Raw genomic sequence first — 22,207 nt, forward strand, 5'->3', positions numbered from 1 at the left:
ACATTGTGAGAAACGGCTCCCTCTGAAGTGACGTAGTTTTCGAGAAAGAAGTAATTAATGAAAGAAAAAAAAACCTTGTCGCACGAAGTTGTGTGCTTTCAGATGCTTGATTCCGAGACCTCAAATTCTAAATCTGAGGTCTCGAAATCAAATCCATGGAAAATTACTTCTTTCTCGAAAACTACGTCACTTCAGAGGGAGCTGTTTCTCACAATGTTTTATACTATCAACCTCTCCCCATTACTCGTAATCAAGGAAGGTTTTATGATAATAATTGTTTTGAGTAATTACCAATAGTGTCCATATGAAAGCACACACACTTATTTGTGCAACAATGGTCTTTTTTTCTTGCATTATTCTCTAACAGCTTCAATGGCTAATTGGGTATAAACAAACCACAGATTTGTTAATCTGTGCATATGCTAAGATACACCCAGTGAGAACACTGGTCTTCGACAATTACTGAATGTGTCCAGTGCCTTTAAGCATGAAATTGGGCCATGGAAGGTCCCGAGACTTGCGCGGTCTAAATTGGTGGTGAACTAGATTTTAATTTATATCGTCAAATCTCGGTAGTTGTCTTCTTTATGTGGGAGTCCTTGGACTCTCAAATTCAGACCCTTTTTTTAATTTAAAGGCACTGGGGTGGATTTCACAAAGGTAGTCCTAACTTAGGACTAGTTCTAGGCAATGCTAAGAGATAGGACCAGTCCTAAGTTAGGATGAGTTACTGGTCCTAACTTAGGACCAGTCCTATCTCTTAGCATTGTTTATAGGACTAGTCCTAAGTTAGGACTACCTTTGTGAAATCCTGGGGTGGATTTCTGAAGGAGTTAAGACTAGTCTTATCTCGAGTTAGGACGAGTTACTCGTCCTAACTTTAGGACTAGCCCCAACATAATAATGCATACAATCGATCTCTCTAAATGCTAAAGAGTGAAAAACACCACTATTTACATTTCGAGTTGTCCCTCATAATTATATATGGCTCTTTAAAAAAGAGCGGTGGTCATTTCACTCTTTTAGAGGGGTTTCACTCCAGAACAGAGTGAAAAATCACTCAAAAAAGATTCAAACTTCAATCGAAAAGAGTGAAAGACCACTCGAAAAAAAGTTGTCCCTCATATGGCTCTTCAAAAAGTGCCTTTTCACTCCTTTGCGTTTAGAGGGCTCAATTGGTCATCGAAGTTGCAAGAGAATAATGAAAAAAGACCCTTGTTGTACAAGTTTGGGTGCTTTCAGAAGCCCCAAAAAGGCTTCAGGCCTGAAGTCTTGCAATATTTGAGAAATTACCTCTTTCTCAAAAATTACTTTACTTCAATGGGAGCCGTTTCTTGCGTTGTTTTATACTATTAACAGCTCTCCATTGCTTGTTACAAAGTAGGCCTTTATGCTAACAATATATTTTGAGTAATTACCAATAGTGTCCAGTACCTTTAAAGATAACCTCCATTTTCCAATTGCGGGGGAAGATCCACTGCTGCTGTGACATTTAAGTTCCCGCTAAGATCATGCTGTGATGGCTCATTATTGTCAAGGATAAACAAACACTTCTCGTGACACAAAATACACACATAATACGCATGACTTGGAAATACAATCCCAAAACTTGCACAGTGTGTAACAAGTCATGGATCAAATGTTCCGAAGAGTCAACAAGTGTTTTGTTCAATTATTGCTGTTAAAGTGGTTTTGGAGAGTTAAAGGAAAGGTACACGTTTGGTACTTACCTCAAAACAAATATTAACTTAAAAACTGACTTGGTAAAGAGAATTGGGGAGCTGTTGATAGTACAAAACATTGTGGGAAATGACTCCCTCTGAAGTAACTTAGTTTTTGAGAAATAGGTAATTTATCACTAAAATGATAAAAGACTTCTAGCTAGGAGTCTTATATTCTTATCTGAAAACATACAAATTCGTCCAACAAGGGTGTGTTTTCTTTCATCATTTCCTCGCAACTTCGATGACCAATTGATCCCAAATTTTCACAGGCTTGTTATTCTATGGTTATGATGGGATACACCAAGTGAGAAGACTGGTCTTTGGCATTACCAAACGTGTACCTTCCCTTTAAAGGGTCTATGTAACTTTTGTAGGACAAAAAACACAATGTCCACAGATTTACACTAAACTTACACAGTTTGAAGATATCATAGTAGAAAGCTTCCCTGAAAATATTACGTGCTTAGGTGCTGTAGTTTTTGGGAAATGAGTAAAACAATGTCATGAACATAATTTTCGTCCCATGAGACGATAATTATTTTAATCATTTACAAAAGTATTTTCATGACATTGTTTTACTCATTTCTCAAAAACTACAGCACCTCAGTAAGTAAAATTTGAAGGGAAGCTTTCCACTATCAATATCTTCAAACCCTGTAAGTTTAATGTAGATCTATAGACATTTTGCTTTCACTGTACAATCCGTAGGGAATCCTTAACTAGGAGCTCCCATGCCTCTTCACTCGAAATCCAAATAGAGTTTTATTGGGTCTGGATGTCTTTGTTTTGTTCCTTTAATTTACTTTTATTTTTAAGTAACAGGTTCAAAAGTTGCCTATACTTTAATAAGTGGCACTTTCCTAGTTCCCGTTTCACGTGTAAAAGTATAGAAATATGTAGCGGGTAACGGAATTTATTACACTGAAAACGGGGCGCGCGTGAACGTTTGCAAAGGGCGATTATACCGTTTGACTACGGTATGCAGTTTGTTTCAAGAAAACGGGGCTCACTGGTGAACCTATTTATTATTTCAAGAACAGAACATTGTTTTTACTGGAAGCGGGTGTCATGCCCTATGCATGTATTGTGTTTGTCTCACCTAAATCCCTTAGGCATGTTGTGCTACTGCTGAGTCCTTCAGGGTTATTCCGGAAGGGTTTTGGGGGCTTTGGCCCGTGGCCTATTATCAAGAATTTTCCAAGCACATGGCCCTAAATTTCACCAACCAGGGCCAAATTTCATAAAGCTGTATAGCAGGAAATTCTGCTTAGCAGAATCCTTTGCTTAGCAAGAAATGGGTGGGGTACCAGTCATACCAAGGGTAAATGTGCGGTATTTTGGCTGTTAACCTACTTTTGCTAAGCAAGAGTTTCTGTGCTTAGCAGTTTGTTGTTACCGGCTCTATGCAATTGTGACGCTTTTTTAGCCAAACACGCCCTGTTTGAAAACTACGTCACTTAGAGGGAGCCATTTCTCACAATGTTTTATCAACCTCTCCCCATTACTCGTAATCAAGGAAGGTTTTATGATAATAATTATTTTGAGTAATTACCAATTGTGCCCACTGCCTTTAAATCCTATATATTTATGCAGATTTAGCCTATAAAATAAAACTATAATTTAAATATGCATGCTCTATAATACTATCGAAAGCATGCTGTTATACTTTTGCCATTAATTTTAACAGTGGTAAACTAAAAAACCTTCCCTTTAATGAGTATTGATTTATTCTAGGACTGGGTTCACTGACCTCCCAGTACAGCGCTGACATTTGAAATCAAGTCTATTATCCACACTGAAACAATAGTGTCAATTGAACTGTTTCAAGCCACCCCCGGTTTCTTTATTCTCGGCTGTTTTCTCAGCTCAAAAATTTCTAGATCATCAGTTAATTTATGCTATAAAACTGTTATCATCGTCTCCGGAAAGAAAATAAAAAATAAAAGAAGGGAATTTTAACTCGGCAATCAAGACAAAGAATTAATACCCAATTCGTGACTTTCCCGCGTTTTTCCTAGGTCTAGATTCCCTCCAGCGCCGGGTGTCTTGTTTCAACAAGAACAGAGAGCAGATTCTAAAACGGAGTCCCCGGAACTGAAAAGCTTGTCTTTTAGACCATTACTCACATTTCAAAATCCCTTTCATGGCATATATTTGGGATGGCAGGACATGTAAGTCACCTAGGGCTATAAACCCTATATCTCATGTACTTGGCAAGGCCCAGTACGCAAGGCAGAATTCCTAATGGCGGGTTTTGAAGGCAGAGTGATCGATTAAGGACCATGTCGACTTACTGTTCTGTTTAATTGGCATATTTTCTTGAGCTGGTGTCCCAGGGATTTCTGTCCCCTGGAGATTCTGTCCTCATGTGAAATTAGCATGGACTTGATGAGGAGGGGTCAAAAGAGGGCGCTAGCAGAAGAAGTTTGTACACAGTTCGCTGTATGGGGGACACTGACCAGTGACACGGACACTTCTGCCCCACTGGGATGGGGGCGACCTAACCCCCAAATCGCCCGTACCTCCATTTGAAATCTGAACTTTTGAGAATACAAATTACTTAGTAAAATTTTACAATTTAATGTTTTCCCAATAATTATATTTAATATGATCTTACACTCACGACAGATCATTATCTAACGAATGGCGTGAAATAACAAGAGCGCTGAAGTATAGGCTTGATTGGGAGCAATGTAAACGGAAACTTGGTCAGATAAGTTTGGGAGTGATTACATAACGTATGCCTTCCCTTTATTCTTAAAGACAGTGGACAGACACTATTGGTAATTACTCAAAATAATTATTAGCATGAAGCCTACCTTGGTAACTAGTAATGAGGAGAGGTTGATAGTATAAAACATTGTGAGAAACGGCTGCCTCTGAAGTGGAGTAGTTTTCGAAAAAGAAGTACCTTTCCACAAATTTGATTTCGAGACCTCAGAATTGGAATTTGAGGTCACGAAATCAAGCATCTAAAAGCACACAACTTCGTGTTACAAGGGTGTTTTTTTCTTTCATATTTATCTCGTAACTCCGACGACCAATCGAGCTCAAATTTTCATAGGTTTGTTGTTTTATGCATATGTTGATATACACAAAGTGAGAAGACTGGTCTTTGACAATTACCAATAGTGTCCAGTGTCTTTAACACGTTAAAGGATTTGGGCACTTTTTGTAACACAAACACAATGTCCACTGACTTACTTTACTTAAACCGTTTCAAGATAATGATAGAAAAAAACAAGTAATATTTAAAGGGAGGCTTTCTGCCATCATTATCTTCAAATTGTGTGAGTTTACTGTAAATCTGTGGACATTGTGTTTTGTGTCTTACAAAAAGTATGTACCTAGAACATTGTCAAAGTGTAGTTTTTATGGTTCGTCAGCATCGGCCACAATTTGGTTACCATTGCGTTCAGAGCCATGCGTTAGTTTAGTCTCACTTTGACCTTGGATCCCAAAATGACTGGGATTCTAGAAAAAAAATATGTATAGATAGAGTCAACCTCATTTCTTTTTACTCATTCTAACTTATAAGACTCTGGAAACGGGTCACCTGGAAATGCATCGAATCCTACAGTCAAAATGGCCGCTCGCTTGAATGGGCCCAGCTGCGTACTCGCCCACACATTCATGCAGCACCTACTTTATCTTTCTCCACCAGGTTCTTCTTCCTTGGTACATTTCCGATTTCTAAGTTGTACACATAGCTAGGTTCGAGAACCTTATCACACGGGACTTCTTTAAGGGTTTGTCTTAAAGGGTGTGTACATCTCTCTAAATGCAAAAGAGTGAAAAAGCACTGTTTGAAGAGCCATATGAGGAACAACTCTTTTGCGAGTGTTCTTCCACTCTTTTAGATTTAAGTTTGTATCTTTTTGAGTGATTTGTCATCTGTCCTGGAGTGAAACCCCTCTAAAAGAGTGAAAGTAGGACAACAATTAGGTTAGGGTGAAGCAGGTTAGGGTGCCTGTCCGTAGGTTAAGGCACAAAAGCCTCTGCTTCACCCTAACCTAATTGTTGTCCTACCTTAAAAGCTTCCTAATATATAACTATCTAAATCATTGTAAACTTTCATATCCTAAGATACTAAGTGATACTGTAAACTACTCATAATTTGAATATAATTATTATAAAATGACCATCACTCTTTTTAAAGAGCCACTTGAGGGACAACTCGAAAGGTAAAGAGTGGTGTTTTTAATTCTTTTACATGTGTTTGTTAATACTCTGAAATTAATGCCAATTTGGTTAGAAGCACACTCAGCAGCCTTGGATAGTAAATGCATTTTGAGAAACTTTTTCTCAACGAAGTATACTGCGGTTATGGAAAAAGATCTCGCTTTTTATCCCAAACATTTTAATATGAGAAGCGATACTGACTGTAACGCTTCTCAAATTGTGCATTCCGATTGGAGTTATTATTCCTGCGTGGACATACTACATATTTTTGGCAATGTCTCGCTACCACCGTGTGGTATGAATGTGTCTTTTGTATCTCTGGCCACGGCTTTCGCAAACTGACAATAAACCCTTGAAAATCTGTAAACGATTCCTGTAGGGTCTATGAATCGTTTTTCATATTGGAATGTTTTGGGGTGATAATATTTATAGGCGGTTAATTACGACGGTAAAAAATAACCAATTAAAAAAGGTAAATGGCATAACTAGAGAGCTAAAATGGAGCTTGTTTCAAAGAAATGCAAACGAAAAGGCAGTTTTAATATGCCAGACGCGCCCCGAAACAAATGGTACACCCCTTGTGCCACTTAAAGAATGTTACCTAAGTTTCGGTAACGTCTAATTGGACTGTTCAAACAAAACAATGTCCACACGGGAGTGATCAAATTCTGATGCGCCATAGTATTTCCAGTTAGTCTTTCTGTCAATATAGTTTTTCATTAGATAATGTTCCAACAGCTGTCTTTATAGTGATATTGACCAGGTGAGGTGATTGTTTGAGTTTACAGTGATTACTAATTACTCAGCTGCGACTGGTTTTACGTCTATGTTATTAATTTCACGCCCTCTTCTAGAAATGTCTTTGATGAATGCCCACCTCTGCATTTTTTACTGATGATGTGTCGTTTGAAAGGCATTGGACACTGGTACTTTTTCAAAGACCAATATTCTCACTTGGTGTATCCTAACATGTGCATAAAATAGCAAAGATGTAATGATATAATGGGCTCATTTGGTCATCGAAGTTGCAAGACAATAAGGGAAGGAAAAACACCATTGTTGCACAAATGTGTGTGCTTTCAGATGCATAATAAAAGGCTTTAAAGGCAAGGGACACTATTGGTAATTGTCAAAGACCAGTCTTCTCACTTGGTGTATCCCAACATAACCATCAAAATAACAAGCCTGTGGAAATTTTGGCTCAATTGGTCGTGTGCTTTCAGATGCTTGATTTCGGTACCTCAAGATCTCGAAATCAAATTAATGTTTTATACTATCAACGGCTCTCTTTACTCGTTATCAAGTAAGTTTTCATGGCAATACTTATTTTGAGTAAGTACCAATAGTGTCCATTGCCTTTTACTCAATGTGTCCTTTTTACTTTTCTTTTGCAGAGTCCGCACTACCACGTGAAATGCTCCTTCAGTGACACAGTGGTGACCTTTGTACAGGAACCAATGTCCAACGGTAAGGGAAGCTTTCTCGCCCTGCCGATCTCAAAATATTGGAGGACGGTCTACAAAGAAGATAAACCAACAGGAAGATGCGTTGCCAAGGCAATTGGTGTCATGGTAACACTTCTTCTAGTTGGAGTTGGTTGCTTTCTTGCTGGCTATTTCACAGGTTGGTATAATTTGGTAGACTTTTATTTGATTTACGCTTTTGCGGAAAGCCGTTACTGTGAAATTTGTAGAGTTGGGTATATTTTTAGCGTGTTGTCGTGAATTGTACTGGTTCGTAAACGACACAGCCAAAGTAAAAAAAAAAGCTTTAAAAAATGGAGGCTGGTCATAAAATGTAGTGTATATATGAAACAGAACAAAATGTTATACCTGTCACTAAAGGCAACTTTGAGGCATCAGGACCACTTTGGTAGCACATGGAAATGTTAATGAAGTCTCCTCTTGAACCGGTTGACTGTAAATTGTTTCGTGTGACAGGGCCCTATAACGTTACCATGTCTTGAAAATAAAAGCGATTTTGATCGTCATTGCATTATTCATTGATTCCACGTTATAGAGTGTCAAGGTGGTTGGATATTTCCTGTCGAGCTGGTGTCCTTCATTGTTATAAGACCTGGATGATGTAACTCAAAACATTGCCTCCCTGTAATCGTTAGTCAAGTTTACACTGAGAGGTATCAAATTCAGGAGTTTCATAATAATGGGAAGCAGTTTTGCTTCATAGTACATAGACCATATAGAGTTGAATTTGGAGCCCCCCCCCCCACCCCCGAAATGCTAGTTCAAATGTCAGGCGTGGTCGTAAACGAAGTACCTTTCAGATTATTTTATGGTGGGAAGCGACAAATCGCACCAATGTTTACTCTAAATTCCAGATGTCCCCTTTAAAGGGATGCTGCAGTGAATTCAAATGAAACAGTTAATTTGGCTTTCATTTATTTCTGATATATGTATTGATTTGAACATCAATAAAATGTGTTTCGGTTATTCCCGACATATCTGACTTACGTAATTAGCGAATAAGTCATGCCCCCCCCTTTTTGTGGATTGTTACCGCCCCCCTACCATCGACGTCACGTCGGGAATTAAAACATGTCGTCGGCAAAAAGAGTCTGGTCCCTAACTACACGCGCCTATGTACCAGGCCACACAGTGCACACGTCTCTATGCACACAGCAGGGGCCCGACGGCTCGGGTTACCGACATGACGTCACGTTTATGCAAATGAAGGCTCCCTTTTAGGGGCGGGGTGGGTTCCCCTAATCTCTTGAAAACCATTTTTTAAATACTTGCGCATTTAATACAAAATATTTTTAAAAAATCAGGTTTAAAAAGTCATGTTTAATTGTTTAAATCGTAATAGGCTATAACTTAAATGCATTTTTAGAATCACTTCACTTCGAAGTATTACGGTTATGGAAAAAGATATCACTTTTAATATCCCAAACAGTACGTGTTAATGAGGTTTCTCTTGAAAAGAAAATTGAGGTTTGTTCTCTTTCGTACACATACAGTTAAATCCCCGACTGAGGAATCCGAAGTATCTAGAAGTCAGAGAGGTAATTGTCTTCGATTTTCAGTATTTCGTATCAAAATGTATAGATATTAGAGAGCCCTCGCCTTGTAAGCCTAACGTATTGCAGATAGACACTAAGGGGATTTAGCTGCACGTTCCATGAACAACGTGAGCGTGAACGTGTAGACATTTATCATGCTGCCTCCATCTTGGTCGTGTTCCTCGTATCAAATAACAATAAAGCATGCTAATAATCATTTTGAAAATAGGAACCAGATTATTTTGTTCTTCCAGTCTCGGTTTGGTATAATGGATATCAATGGAAGAAACTCAAGATGGCTGCACCGTGATAAAGGTTTATTGTGTTGTTAAAATCTCACGTTTTTAGCATACGTGAAGTTTAGATTTTTCACGTCAGGTACGTAACGTGCGCGCAGACGTCATACGAATTAGCATGCTTTTGACGTTCACATGAGCATTGTTTGACGTTCACGTTCACGTGTACTTGCGTAACGTGCAGCTAAACCTCGCTATTAATGCAACACAAAATCTGCTGAGCTGTCTCAAATGGTACATGAACTATTTTGGCTGGTATCTTGTTTCCGATGAGCTAGAATTTATTCGTGTTTACTATTTTTTTTTTTTACTTTAAGTAGCTTTAAGCACTTCAAATCTCCGGTTTATTCAGATAAAATTGCTGATTCAGAAAATGTTGCTATTAAAAGCAAATATTAACTGATAACTAGTCACAATTGGTACGTGATGTGGTATTTGGTAGGCCAATATAAGCAAAATGGTTTTGTGCTTTGTGCATTACTTTTTGTGCACAGAAATTAGGCTCAGTCGTAAAATATTATATAATTCATTCACTTTATTATTAACTATTCATAGTGTTATCAGAGTACCGCATTGAAAAATTCAAACAATGTGGCATGAGACCCGGAAATATAATAATTATAAAAAATACAAATTTTGTGTTGATGAAGAATCTAGTTGGTCTATTCGAACCAGGGAAAACCTTGTGGTCTCGTTGATCCGTCACTGGGTGTCATCTTATCGGCGTCCCCATCGGCCAGCTATCCGATTGCTCTCGGAGATAAGTCGACCTTCCATGTCACTTCGGCATGATGTGTTTGCCTTGCCTCATCATCTTGGAGTCATTTCTCATTTCGTTCAATTGGAATGATGAGTTTGAGTCGGGGGTAGTGACTGGGGACTCTGAGAACTATTTCAGGGATTTTCTTTGAGGAATTTTTTTTTCTATTGACCCTTGGATTCAAGGGGGTAAGAAATTTCAAGATCACTGAACTGCCAATATTAAAGGTAACATGTGTCGTTGTCCTAAGGAATTGTGTCCCCTTGGAGATTCTGTCCCCCTTATGGGGAATTAACATGGGCTGGAGGAGGAGGATTCAATAGAGGGCGCTATCAGAAGAAGTTTATACGCAGTTCGCCATACGGGGGGGGGGGGGGCACACATAATCCCCGGGGGACAGAAACTCCTGCCAAACCATCTCATCACTCTTCCTACAAAATGTTTCCGTTGAGCCTATACAGTGTTACCTTATTGTATATGCACAAAAATGCACTGATATCTAAAACCATTGACATCATTCTTAAAAAAAAAACTTTCAGGTCCAGTAAGAATAGAGGTTGAATCTGCTCTACGTCAGCATTACGTCAACTCATACAGCGATCGGAGGTCCCAAACGTATCGTGCTTTTTCAAACAATTTTACAAAAGCGGTAAGTATTATTTAATTTTTTTTTTTTTTTTTTAAGACAGTTGTTATATTTTATAATCATTAGCATAAAACCTTACTTGGTAACGAATAATGGGGAGAGGTTGATAGTATAAAACATTGTGAGACACGGCGTCCTCTGAAGTAACGTAGTTTTCGGAGAAAGAAGTAATTTTCCCAAAATTGATTTCGAGACCTCGGTTTTAGAATTTGAGGTCTCAAAATCAAGCATCGAAAGCACACAACTTGTGTGACGAGGTTGTTTTTTCATTATTATCTCCCAACTTTGATGACCAATTGAGCTCAAATTTTCACAGGTTTGTTATTTTATGCATATGTTGAGATGCACCGAGTGGGAAAACTGGTCTTTGACAACTACCAGTAGTGTCCAGTGTCTTTAACGGATTTTGTTGTTAGCGCTAATCGGCTTTTCGTCGTTTGCTTTATTTTGATGTGAGCTTTTTGTGGTTCTTTTTCAGATAGACAAGGTTTTTGTGTCGACTGCGTTGAACAGCACGTACTCACATTGTGTGGTAGACAAGTTGAGGTAAATAAATTTCAATTTTTATTCTGTTATCAACTTCGGTAAATATAATAACAGTTTTCAATACTAATACACTAAACGAAGAAGAACTTGCTATTATGTAAAGGTACAAATTTTAATCTGAAAGCTTTCTTGTTTTTGAAATTAATACTATAAACAATTTTCTGTGAAATATTGAAATGAAGTCATAATATTCGAGAAACTGTATCTGAAAACTTACAAAATCCACAACAGGTAACTTCGGTTGTTAAAATTAAGGACAATGTGTTAAAATTAAGGACAATGTGTTAAAATTCTGAAAGACTTGTGCATATTTTTGTCATATGTCCTCGAAGGGGTTAAAGGAACACGTTGCCTTGGATCGGACGAGTTGGTCTATTAAAAGCGTTTGAAACCGTTTGTTATGAAATGCATATGGTTAGAAAGATGTTTGAAAAGTAGAATATAATGATCCACACAAGTATCACTCGAAATTGCACGGTTTTCCTTTTACGTCGCGGACTATCACGGTCGGCCATTTATGGGAGTCAAAATTTTGACTCCCATAAATGGCCGACCGTGTTAGTCGACAGGGTAAAAAGAAAACCACGCAATTTCGAGGCATATTTGTGTAGATCATCGTATTCTACTTTTACAATATCTTTATAACCATATACATTTTACAACAAACGGTTACAGAACGCTTTACAAAGACCAACTCGACCGATCCAAGGCAACGTGTTCCTTTAAGCTAAATTTTCACAGGTTTACTATTCTATATGTAGATGATTGATCACACAAAAACACTTTGTCCGTGTTTTTGAGACGTCACCGAATATCCAGAGCGATTATGTCAGCGCAGGAAGAAAAATTTGCGATTGAATATACACAATCTGAGAAAGTAACAGTAACGCTATAGTAACGCCTCTAAGATTCAACTTTGGGGATAAAAACGGATATATTTTTTCCAGTATAACCTTATTACTTCGAGGTAAAATGATTCTCAATTGTTTTTATTTAAAGGCCTAGTATCTAAAGCTGCTGTACTTTATCCAAAGTTTTATTGAAAAAAAAAGATAACGCAAGTTTGTTGATCTGAGAATCAATTTTGCCGTCGTCAGCAATGCCGAAAAATGGTACTTTGTGGTAAAACACACTGAACATGGCCATTGTCCATGTTGTATAATCCATCACTCCAGTTGGCAGAACAAATCTGTTTTCCTATTACAAGTTACATTTACAAGTCCAGATGAATTCCAACATCCACCCACACATTGAAAAAAAAAAGGTTCCCATAATATTAAGGTATAATTAAGAAACATTCCCCAATGTTAGATTCAATAATACACAAACATTCCATGTCTCTTTTGGGAGCATTAAAAGAGCGTAACAAATTACATTAGGAGACACGAAGCGTGTTCCGGTGAGGGACGCAGCGGTGATTGAAGTCAATTTAGACGGCATGGTGCTGAGGGCCTTGGGGGTGATCTTGCATTAGTTCGCGGACTTGTCAGACAGATTACGTGCCTTTCGCTAAATTGATTAGTACATGTTTACTTAAAGAGGGACTCCAAGGTCAGATTCAGTTTTGCGATCCAGTCATTTGTCAACAGATCGAGCCATTATAGGGAACAATTATAAGTCTCCACACCATAGCGTTAAAACGGTGTAAAATGACAGCTGTGGTTGGTACCCTTAAGTGCAATGACACCAGCGGTAATTGTCGAATTGGTATTCTCACTTGTATCCAAACATTTTTGCATCAAATAACAAACCTGTGAAACGTGGACTCAGTTGGGCGTCGAAGTTGCAAGAGAGTAATGAAAGAAAAAACACCCATGCATGTTGCACAACTTCGTGTGCTTTCAGTCGCCTATAAAAAAGGGCTTCAGGCCTGAAGTCTTCTAATATTTGAGTGAGAAATTACTTTTTTTCTCAAAAATTACTATACTATAGAGGGAGCCATTTCTCACAATGTTGACCAGCTCTAATTACTTGTTACCAGATAGGCTTTTTATGCTAACAATATATTTTGAGTATTTACCGATACTGTCCAGTGCCTTTACGTGCATTTGTTTTGCTACATAAAGTGTTCGATGGCATGTCACATTTTTGTAGTTTGAATGATGTTCAATCAAAATGGCATTGAATTGGCCTTTTGAACTCCCCCCAAATTCCTTTTTGGAATAGGCAGACCCAATTTCGATGCCTGATGACGTCATTTTAAAAAGCTTCACTTTGGAAAGAGATTAAATAAAATAGCACTTTGCACCATTTTAACGTGAGGTTTGCGAGACTTGTAACTTTTCCCCCATTTTGACGAGGACTCTATTTGAAGATGAGTCCATCACAAAACTCAATTTGACCTTGGATCCCCTTTTCAAAGGGGGGTGTGCAGTAGGTTCTATAGTCACCGGGGATAGTGCGCAAACGGGGTTGTTAAATTGACACCATGGGTGAGGCAGTGGACACTATTGGTAAATACTCAAAATAATTGTTAGAATAAAACCTCACTTGGTAGAGCTGTTGATAGTATAAAACATTGTGATAAACGGCTCCCTCTGAAGTGACGTAGTTTTCGAGCAAGAATTAATTTTCCACGAGTTTGATTTCGAGACGTCAGATTTATAATTTTAAGGTATCGAAATCAAGCATCTGAAAGCACACAACTTCGTGTGGGGGTGTTTTTTCTTTCATTATTATCTTGCAACTTCGATGACCGATTGAGCTCAAATTTTCACAGGTTTGTTATTTTATGCATATGTTGAGATACAGCGTTTAGATGGTTGATTTCGAGACCTCAAGTTCTAAATCTGAGGTCTCGAAATCAAATTCCTGGAAAATTCTTCTTTCTCGAAAACTATGGCACTTCAGAGGGAGCCGCTTCTCACAATGTTTTATACCATCAACCTCTCCCCATTACTCGTCACCAAGAAAGGTTTTATGCTAATAACTTTTTGAGTAATTACCAATAGTGTCCACTGCCTTTAAGTAGTTTGTTCAACGTTTTGGGGTTGGAATGAGGAGGAAGAAATAAGTAGGGAGCTTTATGAAATGTATTATTATACACAATGTTTACTAAAGTTGATGTACTGAACCCTACATTTCATTTAGTTTATATAGTTGAATTCATTATAAATTTAATCGAGCTAATGGTCCATAGTGAGTTACAAAAATGCTAAATTACATTCGTGATCTTGAACTGTCGACCCCAACACTCAAAGACATGGAATACTGGAAATTCCAATCGCATTTCCTACCATTTTATTTATGATTAAGTCACAAGGATCACTTGAATAAATGTATTGTTTGGCAACAAGATTTATATGACGGTATTTATTCGAATTTGTGATCGTAGATAATTGTCTTCCGTTGGATTTATGATGTAGGGAGACCAAAGTGATTTGGGTTGAAACAAAAGCTGAACCATGACGTCATCGGAAATGAAAAACAAATGGGTCTGTATTTTCCCAAGATGGAAAACCAGTCAAAAGCTAAATTTCACTGCCGCTTTGATTGAATATAATAATAAATAATAATAATAATATTCGATATTTATATAGCTATTTATACAACCGAAGGGCGTCTCAAAGCGCTTAAAGCCATTGGACACTTTCGGTAAACAGTATTGTCCAAAGGCCCACACTTCGTGTATCACAACTTATATACAAAATAACAAGCCTGTGAAAATTTAGGCTCAATCGGTCATCGGAGTCGGGAGAAAATAACGGGAAAACCCACTCTTGTTTCACGTTTCGCCGTGTCATGACATGTGTTTACTATAAATCCGTTCTCGATGTCGAGAATTGATAATTGTTTCAATGTTTTTTCAAAAAGTAAAGCATTTCATGAAATAATATTTCAAGAGAAGTATTTCACTGTTACCTTCTGTAAACCCTGCAAGTTGTTTGTAAATCTGTGAACTTTTATTTTTGTTCTGTTCCGAAAGTGTATAATGGCTTTAAACATACAGTGTTTCCTGCAAGGTATGTGGCACTAGGTTTTTGAATTATGAGATCCACTCCTTTTACTAGCACAAGTAATTGTTGACAAGGTGCTGTGGCGCAATATGCCGCCAATCCAGCCAGGAACACCGGGGCGAACCCCTTCGCTTTTCGATAAGTGCACTATAGGTTCTTTAACGTGCGTTACACAACACACGGGACCAAATTCTTAACGTCCCATCCGGAGGACGAAGCCATGGTTAAGTGTCTTGCTTAATGACACAAGTGTCAAGGCTGGGGATTCGAACGCACAATCTGCTGATCAGAAACACCAGAGTATCATAACAAATTAAGGAGTGAGCTGACAAATTTCTGTCAGACCATGCTTATTTGAAATGTGACGCCATGGAAATTGGATTTTTCGAATAAATAATGCATTTTATACCCTGTATGTCGGGTTAGAGAATTGTATTTTCGTTCCATTCGTTCTATTTGAAAATGAGTGGACCATGAACTGAATTTGACAGGCAGTGGACACTATTGGTAATTACTCAAAATAATTATCAGCATAAAACCTTTCTTGATTACCAGTAATGGGGAGTGGTTGATAGTATAAAACATTGTGAGAAACAGCTCCCTCTAAAGTGACGTAGTTTTCGAGAAAAAAAAAGAAATTTTCCACGAATTTGATTTCCAGACCTCAAGTTTAGAACTTGAGGTCTCGAAATCAAGCATCAGAAAGCACACAACTTCGTGTCACAAGGGTGTTTTTTCTTTCATTATTATCTCGCAACTTCTACAACCGATTGAGCTCAAATTGTCCCATGTTTGTTATTTTATTCATATGTTGAGATACACTAAGAGAGAAGACTGGTCTTTGACAATTACCACTAGTGTCCACTGTCTTTAAGATTTAAAAACAAAAGTATTGTAACCGACAAACTTTTGGTTGTAGTTTGTAGGCCCCTACCGTAAGGTTGATAGGCCTTGTTTCTTCAAATAGGCCTAGATTAATAAAATGGAAGCAGCGTTTCTAGAATTCAAAGTTGTAAGCCTATTTTCCTTTTTTAAGATAATGTGGGAGTGGGAGGATTCCCTGAAAACATGTCAACCTTTATATCAACTTTATGCTGTTTGCATTAGAAAGAGCTAAACACACATGTAAACGATCTTGATACCTGCTGAAATCAATGCGTGGCCCAGAGGGTTATGGCGGCCTACGCCTTTGTCAATTTACCAATGATTTGGTAAAGCAGCGTAAATAACAAATTGAGCCATGATATTTAGAAGGGTGTTATATTTTTCTTCAAAATGCCAAGTTTTACGGTGATGAAGTTACCACAATCTGTAATTCTAAAACGTGTACATTGTAAACGGTTCGGTAAAGAGCATAATTTAACTTCAAAACATATATTATTATTTTTTTAATAACGTATATTGTTTATCTTTAGGCCTAACACATTTAATTTTGACATTGTGTTTTAGAGCTATTTGATTTCTGCATTGAATCAAAAGGAAGGTTCACGTTTGGTAATCAATCTTAAAACTGATGGCATTCAAAACCTTTGGTTGAAGCCTATTTAGCTATTTAGCGGCTTTCGCTGTAGTACAAGCAATTTGAGAAACTTTTCACTTCGAAGTAATGTGGTTATGTAAAAAAGATACATGTCTCAAAAATTTGAATCTGGGAAGCATCACCGTAGTGTACTCTTCTCATATTGTGTATTACATTTGGGATTATTCTTCCTGTGTGGACATATTCGCTCCAGATGTTCAGTGACATTTCAAAACGAACCCTTTTTGAAATGAAATTCTACATTTATTTTATACACTCTTATACATTTTTTTGTGTATGAACGAACAGTTAAAAATAAATGTAAACTTTACCTTTTTTGTAGTAATTAATCTAATTGATTTGAGCCAGCCCAATGTCATTTAAAACCAGCAAGCATAACAACTTGCTAAGCACAGCAAAATGTTGCTGAACAGAAACTGGTGCCCTACTAATTATTTGCTTAAGCTAAGCAGTATTTTCTGCTTTACAGCCACAATTCCTTAAAGTAATTGCATTGTTGCAACTATAGTGCCCCACTAATGGTTTGCTAAGCAGTGTTTTCTGCTTAACAGCTTTATGAAATTGGAAAAATTGCTAAGCAGAATTTTCTGCTTGACAGCTTTATGAAATTTGGCCCCGATAATAAAAAAAAGTGACCTGACTATCGCTTTAATTCCAGGCGTGGGAGTATCATTGTCGAGTTCACCATCCAGCTGCACGGTCCCCCGACGTCTCACGTAAACCATTACAACAACTCACCGGAGGATATTAAAACAAGCACTAAAGAGACTATTGAAGCCATTTTGAGAGAAGCGGCGAGGTCTGGGCAGCTAGCTTCACTAAATGTGGACAGCCAGTCGATAAGGGTCACCAGAGGTAAGTAGTATTATTGTGATTGACTGCTAGTCAATTCTGACTTGTGTGGGGGAAGGACTTGACATGTAGGAAGACTTTGTATCCTTCACCAATGATAACTTGAAGACGAAAGTTTTAAGTCGGGGCCTCCATGTTATATAAGTCAGTGCACCTTACTTTCTACCTCCATGCTATATACTAGACTTTTCTTTTTTATGCATTTTCGCATGCAATTAATATTTTTTTGAACCTATAGACCTCCTTTTGTTAAAAAACAAACAGCCACTAACTAAATCGTAAAACAGATGTTTTAACAAAATTCAACATTTCTGCAAACTTTCAATTAAATAAAATACCTCTTATAATTAGTTGTTTTGTTTAAAACAAAATCAACAAATTTGATTACATTGTTACAAAAATAGCGATATTTTCTTGATTTGCACTTATGGCTTTCCATAGTTTTACAATCTGGGTTGGCAAAAACTCAGGTTGGCAAAAACTCGGGCTGTGAAGTTGCAAAAGAAAGGTCTATAAGTATATAGCAGTCTAGGTGACTCCACCACAGAAGGGTTATACCTCCCCTGGATGTTACCTCCATTTACATTATTCATTTATAAGTGTTATTATTTAATGTATGTTTGTGCAAAAGGAAATAAACCAATAATTCCTCCAATTTTGTTGAGCACATAAATGTAGTGCACATAAATGTAACCCAAAACCTGCATGTAAGTTTAGCCAGAGCATAAATGTAGCCTTGGAACCTGTACATTAAAGACAATGGACACCTTTGGTAATTGTCAAAGACCAGTCTTCTCACTTGGTGTATCTCAACATATGCATAAAATAACAAACCTGCACTGTATGCTACGGGAATTTGTTTGCACTACTTGAAACATAAATCAAATAACAACAACAATTATTGTAATGAATAATGTAATTAATAAGGCGCAAATATTTTAGTGAGGAGAAATTACCTCTTTCTTAAAAACTACGTTACTTCAGTTCAGAGGAAGCTGTTTCTCACAATGTTTTATTCCATCAATAGCTCTCTATTGCTTGATAACGAGTACAATTTTATGCTAACAATTATTTTGAGTAATTAAGAATATTGTCCAGTGCCTTTAAGAGGAAACTGTTTCTCACAATGTTGTATACTATCAACAGCTCTCCAGTGGAGTGGAGAGTCCCCACTGCTCTTTACCAAGTAAGTTTTTATGCTTACAATTTTCTTGAGTACTTACCATTTTGCATTGCCTTTAATGCATACTTTTAAAAACAATTCTCACCCACAGTGTTTATTGGCTTGCCATCTCAAGAGTCTACTATAGCACCGCAAACAAGTCGAGCAGAGTGGCCTTCGATTCTTAAAATCGAACAAGGTGAGGATAATTAAAGGGTTTGGGTATATTTTGTACGACACAACACAAGCTTCCACAGATTTACATTACACTTACAAGGTTTCAAGATAATGATGGTAGAAAGTAGGAAGAAACTATAACAAATAGGAAACTTGCGGGTACAACCATGTGTAAATCTCTTTTGTGGAAGTGTTGTGGAATTCGTGGAAAATTACTCCTTTCTCAAAAACTATGTACTTCAGAGGGAGCTGTTTCTCACAATGTTTTACACTATCAACCTCTCCCCATTACTCGTTACCAAGTAAGGTTTTATGCTGATAATTATTTTGAGTAATTACCAGTCCAATAGTGTCCACTGCCTTTGAGGCTAGAATTTAACACTGGCCTGCAGGCCCGATGCCAATGATTTTAGCCTCGGTCTAGTCATGACCAGACAAGTCCGGTGGTCTTGTGTTTGTGTTCAACTGTCCGTCTGATACTAATAATTTTGTTTGATGGAAGAATACTTAGAGACTCAGGACATGGTAATTGTCAAAGACAAGTCTTCACAGTTAGTGTATCTCAACATATGCATAAAATAACAAACCTGTGAAAATTTGAGCTCAATCGGTCGTCGAAGTTGCGAGATATTAATGAAAAAATAAACACCCTTGTCGCACCATGGTCACATGAAGTTGTGTGCTTTCAGATGCTTGATTTCGAGACTTCAAATTCTAAATCCGAGGTCTCAAAATCAAATTCTTGGATCACTTCTTTTTTGAAAAAACTACGTCACTTCAGAGAGAGCCGTTTCTCACAATGTTTTATACTATCAACCTCCCCTCATTGCTCGTAATCAAGAAAGGTTTTATGATAATAATTATTTTGAGTAATTCGTCGGTCGCACCACGAACTGACCTAACTCGTTAACTGTTTTAAAAAACGTGTTCAGAGAAAATCACGATTGAAGTTGCACTACTTTTGAAACTGCTGTTTCGGAGTCTGCTTACCAACTTTATTGTATTATTTTATGACGAAAACAAAGCTGAATACTTTATTCATACAGAACTATCAATGTGTTTTAATCCCTAAAACTATTTTAATAAGTAATTAATTCCTAAACAGATAGGTCACTTTGTGAAATTGAAAATTTCATTTTTGCCTGCAGCGCGCTGTGTACAAACCAATGCGTAATAGAGACCTATCGAGATAGGTCACTTTGTGAAATTACTACGCTCCCCAGTTAGGTCACTTCGTGGTGCGAAAATTTGCACGCGCGCCATAATCGCGAGCGCTGTAGCGCATAGTTTAACCATTGGTAAAGCGACGTTTCTAGATAGGTTACTTTGTGAAATGACAAAATGGCAAGTCCAGCGATGCGTCGTTTATACTAATTAGTGTAATTACCAAACTATTACATATTAGGCACTGAAACTTGCTGATAGGGTTAACAGCATTGACTTTGTCAATAATTTGTTTTAAAACAAATTTGCGAAAATGTGTGATTTTGTGTCAGTTAGGTCAGTTCGTGGTGCGACCGACGAATTATCAATAGTGTCAACTGCCTTATAACAATACAAATGAGATAAATTAGTGCCTGCTTAGTGCTTTTTAAAATTCAAGCAGTTAATGTGACTAGGGTTAAAGTCATGACTATTGAAAGTTTAGTCGAGTTGCGACTGCCGTTTTTTTTTAAACGTGCCGCCACAACTAATCTTTATCGTGATGCAAATTTAACATCTATTATATTGTTGCGGTACCTGCTGCCAAAACATAGGATTCAAACTGCCTCTAGCTTCCAGGCAATCTTGATAGACTAGTTGGTAAGACACTGCTCTAGAATTGCAAGGGTCATGGGTTCGAATCCCACCCGAGTGCCTGTGATATTTTTTCACAGGACTCGGGGAAAGTACTCACTCAGGCCTATACATGTGCCATTTTGGGGAATGGCCTAAAATGATATTGTTCATTATTCTTCATCAGGGTTCATAAATCAGCGTGGATGTGGCATCCGGACCAAGTCGTCCCTCCAGGCGCGCATCATTGGTGGGAATGCTGCGGAGCAGGGGAATTGGCCTTGGCTCGGATCCATGCAGTACCGACTGGGGTCAGAGTTGGCTCACAGGTGTGCTGCGTCGATACTAAACCCGGAGTGGGCAATCACTGCTGCACACTGCGTGGATGGGTGAGTATCACTAGGGTCCTCAGTCGCTGGAGTTTTGAGCTGTAAGTTTTTAGTCAAAGGCCGTGTATTATAAACTTGGTAAAAAATCTGTATACAGCTGAAAGAGTGAGTACTTTCTTTTTGTATGTGGCGTGTCATGCTGAGCGGTTAAGAGCAGCGGATTCAAGCTCTGGTGTTTGATCAGCAGAGTGTGGGTTCGAGTCCCGGTTGTGACACTTGCTACATAAAATTGGGGAGGTAGTGCTTTCTGCTCTACCGGCCAGGCCTCGGACTGATGATACCCAAGCCTACATATGGACTGCAAAAGTAACCCTGTTTCAGCCCTAGGAGTAGATGGCAACGGCCTCTGGAAAAAATAATTGTAGCCCACACTATGAAGTGGCCTTCAGGCCTTGTGTGTCTGACGACTTGCATAAAAAGAAATTTAAAAAATGTCACGATACACAAATGTCCACAGATTTACATTAAACTGACATTGTTTAACGATTATGATAGTAGAAAGCTTCCCTTAAAATACGACTTTCTGAGGTGCTGTAGTTTGTGAGAAATGAGTAAAATCTCCGGCTGAAAAGTCCCGAGACGGCAAAGATTTCTCTATGATTTTCAAAAACTTTCCTCGTTAGTTCTAGAGTTAACTCATTAATAAAAAGCTGCGGTAATGATAATTACATCAGGGTTTGTCGTTAACTTTTTAGTGTTTTAAAGGCAGTGGACACTATTGGTAATTACTCAAAATAATTAGTATCATAAAACCTTACTTGGTGACGAGTAATGGAGAGCTGTAGATAATATAAAACATTGTGAGAAAGGCTCCCACTGAAGTAACATAGTTTTCGAGAACGAAGTAATTTTCCACGAATTTGATTTTGAGACCTCAGATTTAGAATTTTGAGGTCTCAAAATCAAGCATCACAGAAATCACACAACTTCGTGTGACAAGGGTGTTTTTTCTTTCATTATTATCTCCCAACTTCGACAACTGATTGAGCTCAAATTTTCACAGGTTTGTTATTTTATGCATATGTTGAGATACACCATCTGTGAAGAGTAGTCTTTGACAATTACCAATAGTGTCCACTGTCTTTAATCAGCAAGCAGGACCAGTGAGCTTGTCATTTCGCAAGTCCGTCCACTTTTTCACTAGTCCTTATTTCAAATTAATTCAGTGCTTTTTAACACTGA

The 22,207-nt window shown here is 37.8% G+C and overlaps 1 protein-coding gene across 1 annotated transcript in view; it reads left to right on the forward strand.

The window, feature by feature from the left end:
• Positions 1–22,207, forward strand: part of LOC139949474 (uncharacterized) — a 40,710-nt gene that overhangs the window by 6,219 nt on the left and 12,284 nt on the right. Inside the window, exons 3-9 of the mRNA XM_071947827.1 lie at positions 7,301–7,529; positions 8,884–8,928; positions 10,521–10,630; positions 11,106–11,173; positions 17,328–17,524; positions 18,796–18,882; positions 20,824–21,025. Of these exons, the coding sequence (XP_071803928.1) occupies positions 7,301–7,529; positions 8,884–8,928; positions 10,521–10,630; positions 11,106–11,173; positions 17,328–17,524; positions 18,796–18,882; positions 20,824–21,025 (938 nt within the window). The remainder of the gene's footprint in view (positions 1–7,300; positions 7,530–8,883; positions 8,929–10,520; positions 10,631–11,105; positions 11,174–17,327; positions 17,525–18,795; positions 18,883–20,823; positions 21,026–22,207) is intronic.

This window comes from Asterias amurensis, chromosome 17 (assembly GCF_032118995.1).
Source record: "Asterias amurensis chromosome 17, ASM3211899v1".
Taxonomy (NCBI): domain Eukaryota; kingdom Metazoa; phylum Echinodermata; class Asteroidea; order Forcipulatida; family Asteriidae; genus Asterias; species Asterias amurensis.